The 19673-nt window shown below is 42.8% G+C and overlaps 2 protein-coding genes across 2 annotated transcripts; both read right to left on the bottom strand.

The window, feature by feature from the left end:
• Positions 1-369: 369 nt before the first annotated feature.
• On the bottom strand, positions 370-11652 carry crkl (v-crk avian sarcoma virus CT10 oncogene homolog-like). The gene is made up of 3 exons (XM_070988841.1): positions 10376-11652; positions 8933-9407; positions 370-2688 (listed from the first exon to the last, which is right to left on the bottom strand). The coding sequence occupies exons 1-3, from the start codon at positions 10684-10686 to the stop codon at positions 2554-2556; spliced, it is 921 nt and encodes a 306-aa protein (XP_070844942.1). The 5' UTR covers positions 10687-11652; the 3' UTR covers positions 370-2553.
• Positions 11653-15312: 3660 nt separating this feature from the next.
• Positions 15313-19613, bottom strand: ccdc74b (coiled-coil domain containing 74B). Its single transcript, XM_070989183.1, has 7 exons — positions 18963-19613; positions 18036-18083; positions 17747-17861; positions 16494-16689; positions 16255-16355; positions 16088-16147; positions 15313-15965 (listed from the first exon to the last, which is right to left on the bottom strand). The coding sequence occupies exons 1-7, from the start codon at positions 19252-19254 to the stop codon at positions 15839-15841; spliced, it is 939 nt and encodes a 312-aa protein (XP_070845284.1). The 5' UTR covers positions 19255-19613; the 3' UTR covers positions 15313-15838.
• Positions 19614-19673: the final 60 nt, after the last annotated feature.

The following is a 19673-nucleotide window of genomic DNA, read 5'->3' as shown; positions in this document are numbered from 1 at the left end:
ATGCTCATCAGATTTAGGGCATTTGTTTAGGTTATTTGTTTGCACCTGGTCTGAAAAGTGCTGAACAAACAGCGAGTCACAGAACATGCCCATCTGAAACATCGCCCTTGAAAAGTTTTCCATTCCCCTGTCTCCAGGTCAGCTGACTTTCCTTTATTAGCACTTCATTAAAATTCATTAATTGCTTCCTTTCTCCTGGGCGCAGCCAGAATCAAAACTGGAACTGTCAAAAATTAGAGCAAGAGCAACTGTCCTGTGCTCTAGATACACAACCTGTGACGCCGGGCTGCTGCCAGCACGCCCGCACCCCACCATCTGTGTGAGAGACACAACATGCGTGCAGAGGACAGAGATACCAGACGGCGTGGCTTAAAGAAGTAGACGTAAATTTTATTTACTTGTTCTGTACATAAAGGGTCAATACCAGCACAGGTGTTAACCATGGGAAATATTAACACATGTAAATGGTATAAGAAAATAAAAGGCACAATTTTCAATTCTTAAGTAAAAGACAGGCTTTCCTAGAATATGGGAAGAGAGCACAGTAATACTGTTAATGCCATTACAAAACAACTCAGAAGCATATGAAAAGCAAGTTCACCTCAAGAAAGGAGATAATCAGGGTGTATTGCTTAATTAGTAGATTCCATTAAGTCTGATGAGGAAAACCCACGCCGGCTTGTTCGCACAGACCAGGAGGGATCAAATTAAGAGAAACCTTTATTTAATAAGGACATAAATGACATTAAGCAGCATTTGGCCAGGTAGAACCATCGCCCCGGCCAAGAGGTCATGCACAGAGGCAACCAGCAGGCATTTTTCCCTTTTGTAAATGTCACCATAGGTACTTTAATTACATCACTCGTTTGAGCAAAAAATGCTTGATTTAATAGCTGACTATAAACTTAAAAAAAAAAAAAAAAGGGATTGGGATACAACTAAAAGCTGCACAATGTTACTCTGAGTGAACGGCCGAGCAATGATTTGAATGGAAAGCATGAGGAGAGACGGGGGGGTGGGGTGGAATAGTTCATTTTTACAGCAGAAATCTCGGGGCGGGCACGGTTTAATCCTCGGCTCCTACTAATCAAATGGAACTGGTTGCAGCACAATATGAACAAAGACGCTTTCCACGACTCCGACAGGGTCCGTTTGCATAAAGAGACAAATTGTGCACAGACCGTATATTGAAGGAATAAAGCTGGTTGAAATCCTAAATTGACAAGAGCAACATCACATTAAAAACAGAAGGTTAGAGAGGGGATTGCATGCGCTAAGAGATGCATTTATCTTACTCTCTGAAAAAGGCATTGACGGGATCTCATTGGCTTGCTGAGACATTTCCTCCTTCCCAGACCTAAGCCACTGAGAGTGGAGCTTCTCCCCTCAGTGGACAGCCTGCAGTCCTCACGGCCACGCTGCGTTTTTAGCTAGCCTTCCAGTCAGATGCTTGTGGGAAATACTGCCCCAGGGACACTGCCGTTGCTATTTGACTTGAAAACCTGAACAAAGCTTTGCGCTCCTATGCAGAAAGTTGACGTGTATCTTCTAGTGCTTGATGCTGTTGGCACTAAAACCCTGCGAATCTCTACACGATGTCCTTTTAGTTCAAAACGATGTGAAGGACAGTAAAGAGAGGTACCACGGGGACATGCAAAGTCACCCCTCTGCCATACATCTCCACGTCAAAAAACAAAACATATATATCATTGATCATGTGGCACGAATAAGAGAACGATGAAATCACACATGGCCGTGTCATATCTTATTAACAAAAGTTAAATTAAGTCTAGTCAGCCAGACTTGAGCTACATCCTCCGCAAACCCATCTCTCCTGCTTCCTCCAGTCACACATCACATACACATCAAAAACCCTGTCAACCTGAATAGCTCATGGCCAATAAGTGTGTGTACATGTGTGCTTGTGTGTGAGATGGCTAAGGTACAACAGTGACTTGATTGTTTGGAGAAATAACATTAGACTGGCTGGTTAGCTCCTCATTGCCTCAGTGCTCTCCCAAGTCCGTAGGGATTATTGCGTCTCCCTACTTCGTACAGACGTCCCCACATCAACGAAACAAACACACACCGACATGTTCTGAAGTCCCAGAGACTTCAAACATGACAAATATTCAGAGAATCAAATTAAAAAAACAGACCTGTCATGATGTAATGTGGTAAATATCTACTGTGAACACACACACACACACATGCACTTACACATACACACACACACACACACTCACACTGATGCCCAGTGATCTGGAAATGAAAAGGACACTAATGCAAAAACACTGCCCAGCCTAGAACCAAGACATGGGAAAGGGAACTGGGAGGAGTGGGGTCAGGTTTTAGTTTGGATCCAAAGTCCAAAGCTGTAAACAGTCAGTAAGCCTTGCAACGGTTGGCAACAACATAGGGGTCGCTATCATTGTACAGCCCCAAGCAGGCAAGCATGTGACCGACCGGCGACACTGGCGGGAGAAGGTGGAGACAGCCAGCACGTTCAGGTGCGGGTCGATACTGGCGAGAGGGTTCAGTCGAACTCTTAGGTCAGTCACTCTCGTCCGGATTCTGGGGGTCTATGATTTTGACATGGGTGAATGGGAAGAGACCCCTCCGTCCGTTCACCTCTCCCTCCCACTGACCGCTGATGTTCATCCGTGTAACCTTGACGATGTCACCGACCTGAAGAGAGAGAGGCAGGAGGCAGAGTTACAGGAGGAGCAGGAGTGACTTTTAAAATGATGTGCATTATACAAAGGAATGATTCAAAAGGTTGGGACGCTACGTAAAACAGAAAATAACAGGATGTGATCATTTTCTAATCCTTTTTGACGATTACGAACAGTTCAAAGACAATATATCTAATGTTTTCCCTCATCTGCTTCATTGATTTTTGTAAATATCTGCTTATTCTGAATTTGATGCAGCAACTCGTTTCAAACAAGTTAGGACAGGAGCAACTGAAGACTGGGAGAGTTGTAGAATGCTCCAAAAACATCGGTTTGGAACCTTCCACAGGTAAACAGGTTCATTGTAACAGGTGATAGTATCATGATGGGGTATGAATGGGGCATCCTTGAAAGGCTCAGTGGTTCACAAGTGAGGATGCAGCATGTGAACACATGATTGTATGAAGGAGATTACATGAGCTCAGGAACACTTTGTAAAACCAAGATACTCTGCCGGATGAAAACCAGTGTGGCCAACCTGAAAACACAACAATTGCATAATTTGAAAATTGTTGTTTTTCACACCATGAGGGAATTGCAACATTGAGGGGCTACATTTCACTGAAGTGCCTTACAGAGAACGTGAGCATACACTTGCTCGTTAGGCGACTGAGAAATGACTCTAGCATGAACCTGGCCTGTTCTACAGTTTATGCTCTGTAGCAAACAAAAAAGTCAATTCCACATGTTCACTTAAAGACTTCAGGTCACTGGTGGCTGCACTACACTTGATTTACTATGTCATAATTAACAAAGCAAAGAAGTTAAATAATGATGTAACAGTTTAACAAACAGCTGAGGTCAGTTTCCACACACCTTAGCCAAATGCATAAAAACTCAAATTTTCACACAATGCACCTGCAGATTAAGTGGCAAAAGTCAACGGGTTCATTTGAATTTTATGCTGGAGATGAACTGCTGCATGAGACTCTGTTGCAAAGATACACACAAAATGAGACAAGAAAAATATAGCACAGCTAAGGGTCAATGCATTTCATAGCCGAAGGGAGAAACAAAATGCATTTGGTATGCGGCCAATTTTTATTTCAAACCTGCTCCAAACTACACCAACAACATCTGTGAGCGCACACAACGTCGAGCACAACAGACTTGTTAATACACTTTAAAATAAAAGGTGCTGTCAGATCTCCACACGCGCATTACTCTGTGGCTTAAACAGACGTCAAAGCTGCCGCTCAGACGGGTTTGTGACACTGAGTGTGACCCCAATCTGTTAAAACCATACGTTCTTTATCAGGATTAAGAGAAAAGTCTCCACCGTCAAAACCGTGATTGAAACGTGAATGTGAGGGCACAATTCAGAATGAGGCTTCAAGGACATCTAGTCCTCAGCATTATCTGGAACAGTAATCCTTTATGCTGGCCCAGAATGACAAGAATGCCACTTAGTCATAAAAAGCTTCTGTGAAACCTGTCCGTCAAAGAACGATAAAAACTTGAATCAGCCTGTTTGAATGAGCGATATGGTGAAAATAGATTGCTGTCGCCTATATTCAATAAAGGTTGGAAAATTAACTGCCCCCTCACAAGTTTTCCCCTTTACATTTCCATTAAGCTTCAGAAGAGGTTGGTGGTTTTTGAAGACTTTTGCAAAGTATTTTGAGCAAGTCCTCACACTCTGATGTAATAAAAATTAGAGCAGAATCACCTTAAAGCATCAAACTGTTATGAAAGACAGATCAGTACCATGCTATATAAAAAATAACCTGATTTCATCTGTTGTATTTCTGAAGTGAATAAATAATGACTCACAGCTTATGCTTCTTGAACCCCCAGATGCCCCAGAATAGCCACAGTACAAAACTAAAGGGTTTCTGCTGTAGGCAATGATCTATTCTGAATGAAGACCGAGACAAATCGAAGAGACATGATGAGACGGGGTAAGGTATGCGTTTTTCCATGCAAAACAAGTTTTAGACCAGTAAATCAAAAATACCACAGGAAACACTCGGGTTTCAGCTCGTCTCTCTCTAGTGATTGGTTTCTAGGGACTCTGGTGGCTTCCTTCTCTTGATTTAATGAATTACAACACTGTGCACACATGCAAAAATATATACATATCTGGATTTGTGCTCAATCTTTGACCTACTCACTTCATCTATTTAGGCTTAGTTTGTATTCCAAAACTGAGATCGCAACTGAGTAAGTGACGACGAAGGAAAGCGAGGAACAACAGCATCCCAGAAGAGCAGCAGCTGTACCTGCATTGTCATTCACTACACAAGTATTTCAAAAACCCCGTCTCTACTATCTATTTCCTCGTCCTCAGGGAACAATTTGCACACACCACTTCCAATAAAAATAACAATCTTTATTTCTTAATTGTAGCCAGTGACAATAAGATATTTTGCAGTTGTCGCAAAAGCAGTGTCTTTTGGCTAATTGAATGCTTTACGTTGTGCCAATCTTGATTCTGGCCCATTTTTGAGCTACACAAGAGGCATTCGAGCCAGCATTGCTCCTGCTGGACAATAAAAAAAAAAAAAAACAGACCTGCAGCCTTAACATGGGGATCGTATAGAGAGAGACAGCGTCTGCATCCACTGTTTCTTGTTTCCTTACACCCAATGAAACAAAGTGACAACCGCATTGTGTTATGACCCAAATTCCAAAAAAGCTGGGACAATGTGTAAAAGGTAAATGCTGTGCTGTGTTTGCCGACAACAGTTTTAAAAAACACTTTAGCCCATGCAGTAATATCCTTTCTCCAATCATGTGTTCACAAAGTGGTGAACCTCACTCCATCCTCCCTTATGAACAACTGAGCCTTTCCAGGATGCCCCTTTCATACCCAATCATGATACTATCACCTGTTATGGATGAACCTGTTTACCTGTGGAAGGTTCCAAACAGGTGTTTTTGGAGCATTCCAGAACTATCCCAGTCTTTAGTTGCTCCTGACCAACTTGTTTTAAACATGCTGCTTGCATCAATCAGTAATTCCTAATACCCTGGTTGACAACATCACCAAACAGCGTAAACTAAGATGAACTAGAACAACACTCAGCGAGTTTGACATTTGAAGTTCACAACACCAACTCATACCACACGGTCAGGCCTGATAGTTTGGTGGGTTAACTGATGTGAGAAGAACATCAGAAAATATGACATATCTGAAGCGTCATATTAGTCAGGACCTACAGTATGCTCACACTGAACTTATACTTATCTTTGACAAGAAAACGTTTGAGAATTGAAAACGGACTACTAAAAATCAGTCCATGTATGCCTTATCAACAATGAGCAGGGAAAAACGAACTTTGCATCACTGTTCTCCTTTCAATGGCCATCTTCTTCTATAATCTTTTCTTTTGCACTGTGATTAATTAGCATCAGTCTGAAGCGGTTTGAATGGCCTCTCTTCATCCCCGGGATTAGCAAAATATGGAAGTTCAGACAGTTTTCACAACAGCGGCACATTTGAGGTGTGGTAATGTAGGCCTGAAAATTGTTGCTGAAAAAGAGGCGACGTCAATACTTTATCTCACAGCAGCTCTGCGTTTTGCTAGACGAACAAGTTGTAGTGTTTAAAGAACACTGGGTCTTTTTGGCAGCTGGCTTACAATAAAGAAAGAGTTTAAACAGGGCTTCCTATGGGCAATTGTGATTAAGCACAAAATATCTTTATTAACTACAAACACTAATGGGAGTTTGGGACATCTCCTCCTTTTGATGAACAATTACCAACTGAAGCAACCATTGGGATCACTGACCATTCAGATGCATCCTTGCTGCGGCAATTTCTAAATGTAAATGTCAAACAATGCTTGGGATATTCTTTTGCGTATCGAGGGTGCTCCAGAATAGAAAGACGCTTGTGACGACTAGCATGCCTTTTTTCACAAGATGGCACACGTCGACTCTGACAATACATTCAACATGCGCTCGAACCATTCATACAGCATGAGACAGCAGTCATGGATCTAATCCCATGGCTCCAGTATGCAACTGTTGCTCCATACACTTCACAGCTACACCGTATGATTACAAGGTATGGCACAAGTGCCAAACGAAGTCATGTTTCAGTTTCAGTTCTCACATGATTGCTTTGCTTGCCCATTTGTGTACGCTCCCTCTTTCTCTATTGCGCAGTCTCCCCCTCTCTCTCTCTCAGTGGAGTCGGCTAAATGAACATTTAGTTTAATAGAAGTTTCCATCTTTACTCAACGCAGCTGTTGACAAAAGATGGGCAGTAGATGACGCAGACCAAGGCGAGCTGCCATGTCTTGTTGACCCATTCAACGCAGGTTTGTCTGTGTGAGGAGTTGAGGTATTTTCTGAGGTGATTGTTATCAGTGGACAGTTATAAAAAAGGACACAGGAGAGAGCAGAGAGGACAGACTAATGCTGTTAGAATTAGCTGTCTAATCTGTATACCATTCACCAGGGTTGCTCGTGGTCCAAATTTATAGTCTCATTTCTATATAAGAATAATAGTAATGACATGTTTCACTGTGCCCATGTGCAGAGGCCTAGTTTACTTCCCACATCCACTAACACACTGTGATGTCAGTGAATGGCAGCAGAGGTAGATTCGTATTCAACTTTCCCCTCGGGGCATCACAGTAGCCCAGTCTGCTATCAGAGTGGAGCATTTTGGAGCTTCGGTATATACGTGAAGTGCACATTAGGCATAACTACACATGCTTCAACATGTTGCCACAGCCAAGATTTGCATTAGCCGGAGTGCACCGCAGAGAAATACAACAGTGCTGCTGACAGAGCTGGTGCTACCTCTTTAGCAGCTAGCTAGCTAGCAGGAAGCTTGAACATGAGCCACTGGGAGCCAGAGACAACCGGTAAAATTAGGGCTCCACTCACCCATCAGTGGAAACTTGAGTCACAGTATTGTCTGTGGTCTGTCTTACCACAGAGACCCTGTCCACCTTCAATCTATAGCTGCCAAAGTGTATCTTACATCTATCATCCAATGACCATTCCAAGAAAAAAAAACACCACAGTGTCTAAAAGACAAACTACACAGATCTCTGACACTTGCTCCCTCACTTTACAATGGGTTCTTTTCCAATCAGAAACCAGAGAATCAGTGCTGAACACTAAACAAAAGATCTGCCATTCATTCATTCATTTTCATTAAACACTGGCAACAAGAATCGCCATTGACCACATCAGCATGCAGCATGATGCCACGGCCCAGAGCAACAAGTTCAAGATGGTGATGATGAAAATAGTCTGACTTCTCAATTTCGGCTAAAAAGCTGGGTATGCCCGACTTTCTTTGAAGCGGTGGGTCACACCACACCAAGCAGGAAGTGACCAGGGTGGCTGCTATTTGGTTTTGGTGTGACCACACAAGACTGGAGAAGAGTCACACATTATTTTAAGACTTGTTCACACATAAAATCGGTAAGATCATTGTGGTGACTCTGTATGCAGCACTAGTGTTTTGCCTCCATTCTCATTACTGGCTATTCGCTACTGCAGTGTCAATGGGGACTGCAGTTACACTTTACAAGAAACTGTCCAGTGCGAGAAACATTCCACTTCAGTTGTGAAATGGACAGTTTCTATACTTTAATTGCTGTAAGTGTATAATAATTTTTGAAAAAGTGTTTGGGGGCAGTCCGAACTGGGAGATATTTCCAAAAATAAAAAGTTCCACGGTCTAAATAAATGAATAATGGTGGCCCATCCTCTCTTGTGATTGGTTAGCTTTGTCCATGCAAAGGCATGCTGCTTAATAGTGTCAACATTTAAATGCTTGACTTGCTTAACTCTGCTTTTCAGCCTGGTGGCAATACCATCTTTAAGCTAAGTAGTATGCTACAACTGGAGACCCTGGCACTGACTTGGCATGGAGATTTACGGCATGGTGTTGCATCACAAATAGAAAGGTACTGCTGAACAAAAATCTGATACGCTGGTCATGTGACAAACAATAAGCTGGATTTTGCACTGTACTCTGAAAATGTTGAGGATTTTTGTGCTTGGTAACATCACCTCATTTGAACCCAAAGTTAGTTCAAAGCTCTAAATGAACTTGTCCCCCGAATTCACATTAAAAAGTCTATCTACTTAATTAAGACCAAAAACAATACTTATTATCCAACAACAGCAGCAGCAACCCATTAAAGCACAGGAAAGGGAAAGAGAAAGGACAAAAGACATTCTTAGATAAAATAGGTGGGAAAAGGTGAAATCCCACTTTACAGTACCTCTAGAGCAAGAGCTGTTTTATCATAGGCGCATGGCACTCGTTTCTGGATGGCCTTTGCCATGACGGGGCCATTCTGCGTGGACGGTAGAGGATTGATAACTGCTCCAGGGGTGCCAGGGGGCAATGGTGAAGGTGTCTGAGGCTGGGCATAGGCATGGACGAGGGCGTGGGAGGGCTCTGGGATCCCATAGCTGTTGGAGTTGCGAGATCCATGGGAAGGCTGGCCAGGGTGAGGCGAAGGTCGTACCAATTTCTCCACATAGGGCACAGGGATCATCCCGACACGTCCCTCTTTACTCTTGGCGCTCCACCACTGCTCCTCTGGTTTCTCCAGGATGATGAGGATCTCCCCCTTCTTGAAGGGCAGGTCCTCTGCATCGCTGCCAGTGAAGTCGTATAGAGTCCGCACATACTCCAGGTTCTCCTCTGGGCCACCCATGGGCTGGATGGGACAACTCACTGTGCTTGGGTACCTTGAGAGATTAGAATAAAGTGGCAAAAGAACGACAACAAGGTTACCATAAAAAGAAGGCCATCGTCAAGTTGATTCAGTTTGACTGAAAATGAAAAGATGAAAACGGGGATGGGTTTCCCTCAGCGGCGTGGATATTTTGTTGCTGAATGACATCTGATACACGCTAATGTATGTCAATTACACCGTATACACAAGCCATACAGAGCGACTGAAATATTGCTTCTCCCAGTCCCACAGTGTGTGCAAAAACAGAAACATAAAAACATTAATAATAAAACGACAGAGAAAAGAGGACAAGTGTTTAAAAATAAATACACGGGTACAAAAACTACTTCAGAGTACTAAGACATATCAAAAGCATCAGGATAAACATATATCCAATGTAGTGCAAATACAGTGAGTCATGTGCCCCCAAGGAACACCTGCACATGAATGTTTACTAAATGTGGTATACACAAGTATAGCCAACAAGCTTATGTTAGGAACAATCTTAATACCCATCTTGATACCCAATGTCCTGGAGCAAGCTGCACCTACAGATATAAAAACACTGTCATCAGCGCTGAAATAGCTAAATGTAACACCCAGTTGGAGTTATGGCTGTATGTCAGCGAACACTGCTACTTGAGCACAAAAACATGCAAAGTGTAAACTTTGCCAGCATCTTGGCTGATGATCATTTATTTTTCCAAGCTGGTGGCATTAGGACAAAACACAGCCTTAATGAATACAGTGAACTGGATGTGTGGGGATGGAGCTGGTGTGTCCACTGGCTTCAGATATAGCAAACTGTCTGCTTCCTGGCATATTCGCCGGGTACTGCGATCTGACTGAAAGTGGGTTGGATCTGATAAAAATAGACATCCTAGTTAACCTAGATCTACGACGAACAGGTTTTGTGGTACTTCATCACGGTCTCATAGCATCATAGTAGTTAGCGGAAAGGCATTTCTGTGACTTCCATACCTGGGGGCTGGCTCTATCAGGGTGGTCGTATCCAGGTAGTGGATTTTGTAGAACTCCAGGAGAGCAGGCAGGTGCTCAAATTCTTGATCGCCTATCTTGAACCTCTTGCTGGGCAAAGAGTTGATGATATAGTGAGACACTTTGGAGTTTTCAGATACTGACAGCACATAGTCGCCCGGGCAGGTCGACGAGTCTCGAACAAGAAACATGCCATGTCTCTGTCCTTGTAACCTATTCTGTGCCTCCTGTCGTGACACAGGTCCAAAATACCAGGCGGACCGATCAGCTGAATCAAAGCGAGCAGTTGACATTTCTGTTCAAAAAATAACTTAATATGAGTCTACAGAGAAGAAAATTACAAAACAGACTAGAAAATAAGTTAAAACGTTTCTGCGTGGTTGGGATTGGCCAATCACAGCAAACCGGAGGATTTGGAAGATGCGGGGCAGGGCACTCGTCGCCCTGTGAGGTTTTGCACAAACGCTGCAGGCTCCGGAGACCTCTGGTTTAAAAAAAAAAAAAAAAAAAGGCAACGAGCAAAAGGAAAAACAAAAACAACCTGACGTTTTCAGAGGCAGGCAGCGGCTGGCTTGATCAACTTTGGAGCAATGTGGTTCCTGTGTTCAGCGGTCAATGGCTGAGTGATTGTTTTAGCGGCCAAAATAGCAGAAAATACAAACTTACGCCAGACGAACATAGACGGAGACCGAAGCAACAAATGATCAAAGAAGCTTCCCTTTTTCGTTCCGCCTTCCGAGAACACAGCAGGCTTCTCTTCTCTATATTTTCTAATAATTTATCTCCTCCAGTCAGTGTCAGTTATGAGAACGGAAAAGGTGGCCTCAGTTTTTCGTCTGTTTAATCCTCATGTCTGCCAAAGGTCGCCAGTAGCCGCGGGTCGGAAAACGAAATGATTAGTTAGTATCTTCTAGATCTTACGATAAGGCACACGTCATGGAAATGCGTTTTTGAATCCTCTTTCTCGAGTCGGAACAGACTTTTGAGGCAGCACAGCAAAAAAATGGCGGCCCGCAACACGTCTTCACACAAAAAATTATTTCACGGCAGCGGCTCGTCTCCTGCGCGTGCATCTCAGGAGCCAATACGTTCCGCCGTAGCAACCGCGTGCATTCTAGACTGCTCACGAGAGATCCCGGCTTAACGGCTCAATATTTTCTACTTTCCCTTATTTCTGCTTGTCCCCCCCCCTCACCCGGGCCAGCAGAAGTGCGAGTACGAGACCGAAAAATGGCGACGGGAGGGCAGGTCCCGCTTTCTACCCGCACGTCACTGACGCCTGGAGGGGGAGGTGGGAGGAGGAAAGGGGGTGGGCGGGTGACGAGACCGCGGACAGCCCCTCCCACCCCCATGCAGAGAGCGAGATGTCAATCAAGTTTCCGTGACACAGCTTCAGCTTTCTGTGACAAAACAATGCAGCAGCGATGTCACCAGCACGGGCCGACCCCGTGTTGTTCTTCTGCACAGTCGCGTTCTGCTTTGGCTTTTCAGAAGCAAATGACATTTTTAAAAATTGTATAACTAGTATTATTATGGTACTGCTTACATCGACCTAACACATGGGTAAAGCTCAAGTGATTCGTATTCAAGTATTCAGACCCTTATGTAAAAGCAGTACCACAGTGTAAATATACTGCGCATCTAAATACACAAATAGCATAAGCAAAAATAATACATATTTATTGTGTGTTTGCATTTTCTACAGCAATGCATCATATTTTATTAGCTAATCATCTGTTTTCTATGTAGAAACTGGAGCTGTCAGCTAAATCTAGTGGTATAAAATGTATTTGCATTTAAAATGTAATGAGGTCAGCACATAAAGTAGCATAGTACTTAAGTACAAGCAAAGGTACTTAGTTCCTCTGCTCCACTGCACAGTTCTATAGATCTCTCAAAATAAAGGCCATCTGAGATTTTATGTTCATACAGCCAAGACATTGGCTTCCCTGAGCAGAACACAGTTTAATTTCACTGCTGTTGCCATATGATGATAAATGAGTGACTGCAGATTTAATTCTTACAAGTGATGACAGTCATGTCTAACAACTCAGTCGTGTCAGATGGGCTCCCCGAGGAGACAGGCTGTCCTACTAAACGTGTGCATGTTCTAATGTGGCTCTATGACAGGGTTTGCTTTGCAGCCTATGATATCGCATGCCTGCAGCTTACTGTGGCTCCATGAGCAGCTCATATATTTGAACTGTGAAATAGAGCATATTTGCTCAGACAACATTTATTTCATGCCACCAGTAAAAAGTTTTACATATTTCCCTATTTTCATTTCCTGTTGTTCTCCAACTTCCCCCTTCATTCAATCTCATAATAAGTATTATCTGGCACAGAACTGTGACACATCGATTTGGAGCTCCCAAACCTACCCAACCCACAACACAATATGCTGAAAGGGAGAGAGTGAATTTAAATGCAGGGGACAGAGCCTCGACAGAAGCCTTAATAAAGACTAAAACAAACAAAAGAATGTGTTAGAAAGCATTGCCTGAGCACGACGAGGCGCTCCCAATATGGCGGAACAACTTCTGCTCTTTGATGAAAGTAAAAAATATAAAGCCCTGGCTCTGTTCCTCTTCTTATTGAGGTTTCAGTGACCATGCCTCATGAGGCTGCAGCTGGCTCAGAGCAGCTCTCATCACTGCAGCACTGTCTGAATGTTAATAGATATGCACCCTCTGGGTCTTAATGGCCAGTGCCTGCCAATTCCCACATTTCAACAAAGACGCAGTGATGCAACAAATTCGAAAGAAAAAACAAACAAACAACAAGGCGTCTTCTTCCACAGAAGTGTAAAATACAAGATGTTGATACTGAGGGACTCATATTCAACTCTGTGAATTTCATCAGAAATGACTTTTGTTTTGACTGTACTACACACACACACGACAGCCATTCACATTAAGATGGATTTTCTCAGAGGTCATCATTTAGACATTCATATTCCACGAATATGAATTCAATAAAATTCAGAAACATTATGAGATTCTGGAAATGTGGCGAAGGTCAGTCGTGTCATACCTGTGTGCAACCTGCAGTCAAACGTTTGAAAGCTTTGATTGAGTGGACGCTCGCTGAAGAGTTTCTTCAGAAACACCACCATCTAGTGGCTGCACGCAAGACACAATGTCTGTCTTTAAACATAAAAGTAAGGTTTGTTTTTTGTGGTTTTTTACATTTTAGACTGTTGTACAAACTGACAGACACAGAGCTGTCAAGCACAACTGTAGCCTTGAGCGCATCCCGCTGAGCACAAATGCATACAAGGGTACCTTGACAATTCCTGCCAAGGAACAGAAGGGTATCTTGCTCGCTCTTCCTCTGATTTTACAGAAACGTCTCGGAGCAAAATCAGTGGCCCTTAGGCACAGGATTGCATTTCTAACCATTAGCTCCTGGCTATTACCGCTGCATTAAGAGTGTGGCTCGTGGGCTGGGATATATGAGGGAACTGATAGAAAATACATGACCGCTCAGGGATTTCAAAGATGAAGCTGCATGTAAAACCATTTTCTTAGTTGCAGTGTTATACGTGAATGTGAAAGATTTTACCATTTGCTCTACTTCAAACTTTTATGGCAATGAATTTTTTTTCTTCATCACGTGTTATTAATGTAGGCACTGGATGTTGGCATGTTGGCATGGACCATTATGTTAGGCACATGAGAGCTGAAGAACATCATTCGAAAGGTGACAAAAACCACAGAGTAAAGCTGGGGGTGCACCTTGTGGAGGCTTGACAATGTGGATTTGTAGAATCTGTCGAAGCTGAGCTTTGAGCAGAGTTGCTGAGCGGTCATTTTAAGTCTGCTGGCTCAGCCATCCCCTAAATCTACTGTTGTTGACACTGATAGTAAAGTCAGAGTTGCTGCATGAGACGCCGCACACAGTGTCAGTGTAATTTCAGAGTAGAGTGGGCCATGTGTAGGTGAATACAGAAGCAGAGTCTTCATGAGAAGACGACTCAGTAACTTCCATTCAGTGTGTGCATGAGCATTAAGTTGTACGCCATGATTAACAAAACGGATTACCGTCATTTGATCATGAATGGATTCATCTTCTTAAAGGTTGTAGAGGTGGAGTATGCAAAGCCAGCTTCATGCCGGGAATTGTCTGCCCCGCCTGGCTGCGTGCAGTTCTTAACCTGCCCCATGCTGTTGCACAACTAGATGCAAGGTTTTGATCCCTGTTTTGAAATTAGGCCAGCTGCTTTTAAAATTTGTTGGCTTTCACATGGTTGTGTACCAGCTCACCTACAAATGTTTACACGAGTGCCAAAAGCTGAAGAGAGTAGTTCCATGTATTGGCTTCTTTAATGAATGTATAATGACGACTTAAAACCATGGGGGAATTCTAAGAGAACAGTTTAACTGGATCAGACTATTTTGATTTCGTGAGTATCAATTCATATTGTTTTTGAAGAAGATGAACTGCAATAATAACATAAACAAAGCTGTGAGATTTGAATAGTAGCCCTCTTCTAGGCAAACGTAATGTGTTACAATAATGCTATTTACAGCACGTATCACAACAGAAGTCGCCAACACCAGTTTCACATCTTCCTCATATTTCAGGTTGATGTCTTCTGTTTACAATTTTTAAGTAAACACTTCCTCATAATTTTAGCCAAAACTCTACACAAGTTTAAACTTGTGGAACCAGCCTACTGTTGACTAGCATAAATGTCATCCTTCAAATAAATAAAACGATGAACACCTCAAAATCTTAATGCAGGAAACTCTGTAATCACGGTTTTATCCTGCATGAAAGACTTTTCCACTTCAATGACCTGACTGTACATTATTATTATTGTTATTGTGTGTAATACACAGCATCACATACACTAAATAGTAAATTGTGCACAAGATTTGCTTGCTAAAAGAAAAAACATGAGGGCAGTGCTATTTTGTGTTAAGCATTTTAATAGTTTTGTATTATTGTTCTTAATTTTACTGTAGGCGCACGCCTGGCTACGCTTGGCCAGTTAAACATGACAGCGCTCCATACAATGCAAATACAAACAAATACAAAACATGCCTGAGAAATAAGCCCAGTGGTGTCTTCTATATCATTAACTGTGTGCTTCTAAAAGCTTAACTTTGATTGTTTACGCTAAGAAAAGTTTGGTATACTTAGCTGCTTCAAAAGTATGTGAAGTTCAACAATTCAACCATTAGTTTGGCAGAATTACAAAGAATGTGCAGGGAAAACTAAACTAAAACAAGCAGTGTTAAGTTAGAGAAAAGGGGTAAAATTAAATAAATAAATGTACCATTCCCAGTATCTTTACAAATGACCTGTCCTTCATCAGTACATTTCTGCACCCATTATAGCATCTTTAAAATTCTTTTGTAGGTTTGGGTTTTCTGAGCAGCTGTAGAAAGGCTCAGTCCTGAGGTGGATGTAGCTGACGCTGCGGTGGTTTTGATCCTGTCACTGCACTGTTCTTTTGAAGCGGTCTCTCTGCACAGCGCGGGTCCTCCTCTGTCTCTCTGCGATGGTGGAGCTGAGGCTCTGTTTGAGGGCTGGGAGGACCACTCCAGACTGAGAGGATCCAGATCTGAAGAAAGGAAAAGTGTGTAGATTTTAGACACGAGTAGCGGTGTGAAAGGCAGTAAACACAGGATTATGGATGTTTGATGACTGTGTTGCACACAGGCAAAGGGAGAGAGATTAACATACGTTTTTTCTGGAAATGTTTGAAGACCCAGTTTTGGAAATTTATTTTCTTCTGAAGATTTGCTGAGGAGTACAAAAAAGAGAAACCCTTACCACAACTGTGCTCCTTTTTTTCAAGGAAAACTACATGTTAGTGAAGAGAAAAATGATAATATTCTCTATCACTTTACCGAGTGCCATCGACAAGGTAGGCCTTGGTCAGAATGTAGTTTTCTGGGGTGATCTTCTTGCTCAAAACAATATCTCTCAGCAGAGCCTTCACACGTACAATCTAAATGGCACAGAGTTGTCATAAAGTCACAAATTATTTCCACAGAAGTATTTATAAAGATAATACAGTACTTTTAAATTCCACAACACTGGAAAGTAAACATAATTGGACTAAGATTGTCTGATGTCGGACACTTACTTCCTGAGACTGTAAACTGTTAGCGCTGTAAAGCTGCCGAATGATGACCTCACACTCCTGCAGCGTGGGAGCGCGTGGAGGCTGGGAGTGACTGCTGTGAATTCGTAGAGGCTGTAATGAGGTGATGAGGCCCCCTTTCAACTCTGGGCCATGGTCCTGCCTGGCAGATCCCAGAATTTCACTGCTCTCTCCACTGCTTCTCCCCAGTAGCCATTGAGATGGTATCAATTAAAAGCAACATGCAAACTGTTACAGGCAGCTCCGCTTGTAAACACCTAGTTGCTACACCTGCAGTTACTGACTCAAATTGACTAATTGGCCTTGTTTGTATAAGACTAGCTGTACAACATGTCTTCTATGGAGTGTGCTCCAGGGAGTTGCAGACCCTGGTGAGTGTAAGATGTTGTTGATGGCGTAAATGTGTGGCTTAAACAGCTGTACAGAAATCATGTATATTTTGCACCTAGAAAGATATTATGGCTATATTATGGCTTTTTTTCTTCAGACCACATGAGGAATTGTTGCAGGAGAGTTGTTCAAACACGAGAATGGTAACATAATCTAATTTGGTTATACCACCATCTCTTTGCATAATTGTTTCACACAACGGCTTCAGGCCAACTGCACCACTTTAAAATGAGCCAAGTCTTTGCATGATGACAACTAAAAATCCTAGACAGGAACGATTTATCAAATATAACATTTAACTTTACATAAGAGGACCAACAAAGAAATGACCACATACCGGCCACTTACTTTATATCTGACATTCATCTGTCAGCATTAAAACCATATGCTCCCTGCTGTGGATACTAACACCAGTTTGTGAACCTGTCTTTTGCTTCTTCACATGCTGTAACTCTGGTACACCGCTGCAGGTGATCAACGTGTTCTCTGTTTCACATGGTATCATTTATGTCGCTGTTAAGTTACTTTACATGTATATCTCATTTGCCTTGTGTGTTACATTGTTCAGTAGTGCAGTGTGTTTCCCCTTAAACGTGCTTAATGTTGCTTAGTTTACGTCAAAATTTCTTAACCAACATGTTATATTTTATCAGTGCTTTGCTACAATTTCATTTAGAGCTCGACAATACGTCAGAGGTGAACAGTAACACCATGAGGTGAGCTCTTGTTTGTAAAAACAAAATATAAAAACAATTCCTCTAAATCTGATCACATTACATCAATACTGAGGTACTCAGGCAGATGAATACCGAAGAAGAACTAGATGTCGCTGGTTGGGATTTCACCTTAGTGCTTGGTCCTGAGAGGGGCGCGTGTCCTGCAGCGGCTCCTCCAGGTAGAGTCCCATCCGGGCTTCACTTCCCTGAGTGGGTGGTCTAATGCCTCGTCGACCGTGTATCACTTCTCGAAGAAAGAGGACCCAAGATAGTTACAAACTGTGAATTGCTGTGCCATACATGTTGTGTAGCAGAATGCGTTTTAGCTAACCGAACACCCAATTAGTCTAGCATGAGACACCATAACACCTGGAACACAGCCTGGACTCGAGCTGGATAATATGAGATTACATCTTACCTTTTCTGCTTGACTTTGGAGGCTCCATTATCAACTTATACTGCAACTCTGCAACATCCATATTAAGAGAATTTTAGTGTGCGTTGAGGGAGGCACATGAAAGGCTCAATCTTGTAACACAGTCCCAGCAAACAGCCCGTGCTTCCATGGGGGCCTGACTGCTGTGATGGCCCAAAGACAAATGACTCGGGAGTCTCCTAAAGGGGTGCTGAGATGCAGTTATATGGAACGGCATGTGGCCTGTTCAGTTAAGTGACATCGGATCTCTGTCCACCTCCTGCTGAGAGACCACCAAAACCCTGGAGTTGCTATGCAACCACCGTACCTAGATTGAAAGCTTCTCTTTTCAGCACCTTATCAGGAGACAGTCAAGTCTTTGTCAATGATGTAAATTCATTACATAAAGGGTGTGGACATCCCAACAGGTGACTGAGTTCACCCCTTGTAAATGGAAAATAATTATATGGATTCTTAGGACCAGTTGTCCATAGAGTAGCCTGTTCCTTGATGAATGCCATAATATGAAATGTTTTTAATTGGGAAAAGTAAAGTAGGGCTACAGCTAACAACTGATTTCATTGTCAATTAAACTGGCAGTTACTTTCTCCAATAATAGTTGTTTGGTCTACAAAATGTCAGAAATTGGTGAAAATGTTAGTATTTCCCAAAGCCCAAGATGATGTCCACAAATGTCTTGTCAAAACCCAAAGATGATAAGTTTACTGTCATAGAGGACCAGCAAAGCATCATCAATTATTTTACCGGTCTCCAATTCCACTGTCAACAAATATGAATCATTAATCCCAAATTATTAGGTTACATATTCCAGTGAACACCTACAAACACGGTTAAAGTATTCATAACTGGAAAAAATCGCTCATTCTCTGACATCAACGACATTTTCTCACCACATACTGGTTAATTCACCTTTATTCTCGCGTCTTAGATATTCTATCTCCGCATGGAGCTTGTCGAGAGTCTCCTTGTGTTGTTGCTGAAGGAACTGGATATTCCTCTGCATTGATGCAACGCGGGGGTCCATGTCGCTGTGACAGGACACCCCTGCTCCTCTCTCCGCTCCACTGTCCGCTGACGGGACAACAGGCAGCGGCTGCAGCTGCTGCGCCGGCAAACGCTGTGGAGAGCGAGGCTTCCCGAGGCGCCCAACTCGGGTCCATTGTGGCAAATGCCGCACCGGTGGAAGGTTATAACTTGACATTGTTGTGGTTCATTTAGCTTACCTGGCTAATGAACCATTCTAGCCTTACTTGCTAGCAAAGCGGCCACGACGTGTTTCCGCACGAAGTTGACAAGCGAACAAACTAGCACCATTAGCAAATGGTGTTTCCTCTTACCATTGTGCTCCAGTTCGGCCAGGTTAACCTACATTGTTATCCTACAATAGCCAACTACCGAGTTAAGCAAGCTAAAGTCTGTTGCTTGTTAACAGCTAAAGTATCCGGAGTTACTTTTGCTCTCATTTCATGTGCGCCCCCTTCACACACAGCGTTGCCGTGACAACTAACTGTTTAAGTACTATTTTTTTCCCCCGTGAGTTAAAGCTCTCAGGCGAGCCGCGTAAAGTCCCGCCTCTTTGATTCGGATTGGCAGCAGTGTGGGCTAAGTATTTAAATATAA

Source organism: Chaetodon trifascialis, chromosome 20 (assembly GCF_039877785.1).
Source record: "Chaetodon trifascialis isolate fChaTrf1 chromosome 20, fChaTrf1.hap1, whole genome shotgun sequence".
Lineage (NCBI taxonomy): Eukaryota > Metazoa > Chordata > Actinopteri > Chaetodontiformes > Chaetodontidae > Chaetodon > Chaetodon trifascialis.
This window is presented reverse-complemented; position numbering and strand designations above follow the sequence as displayed.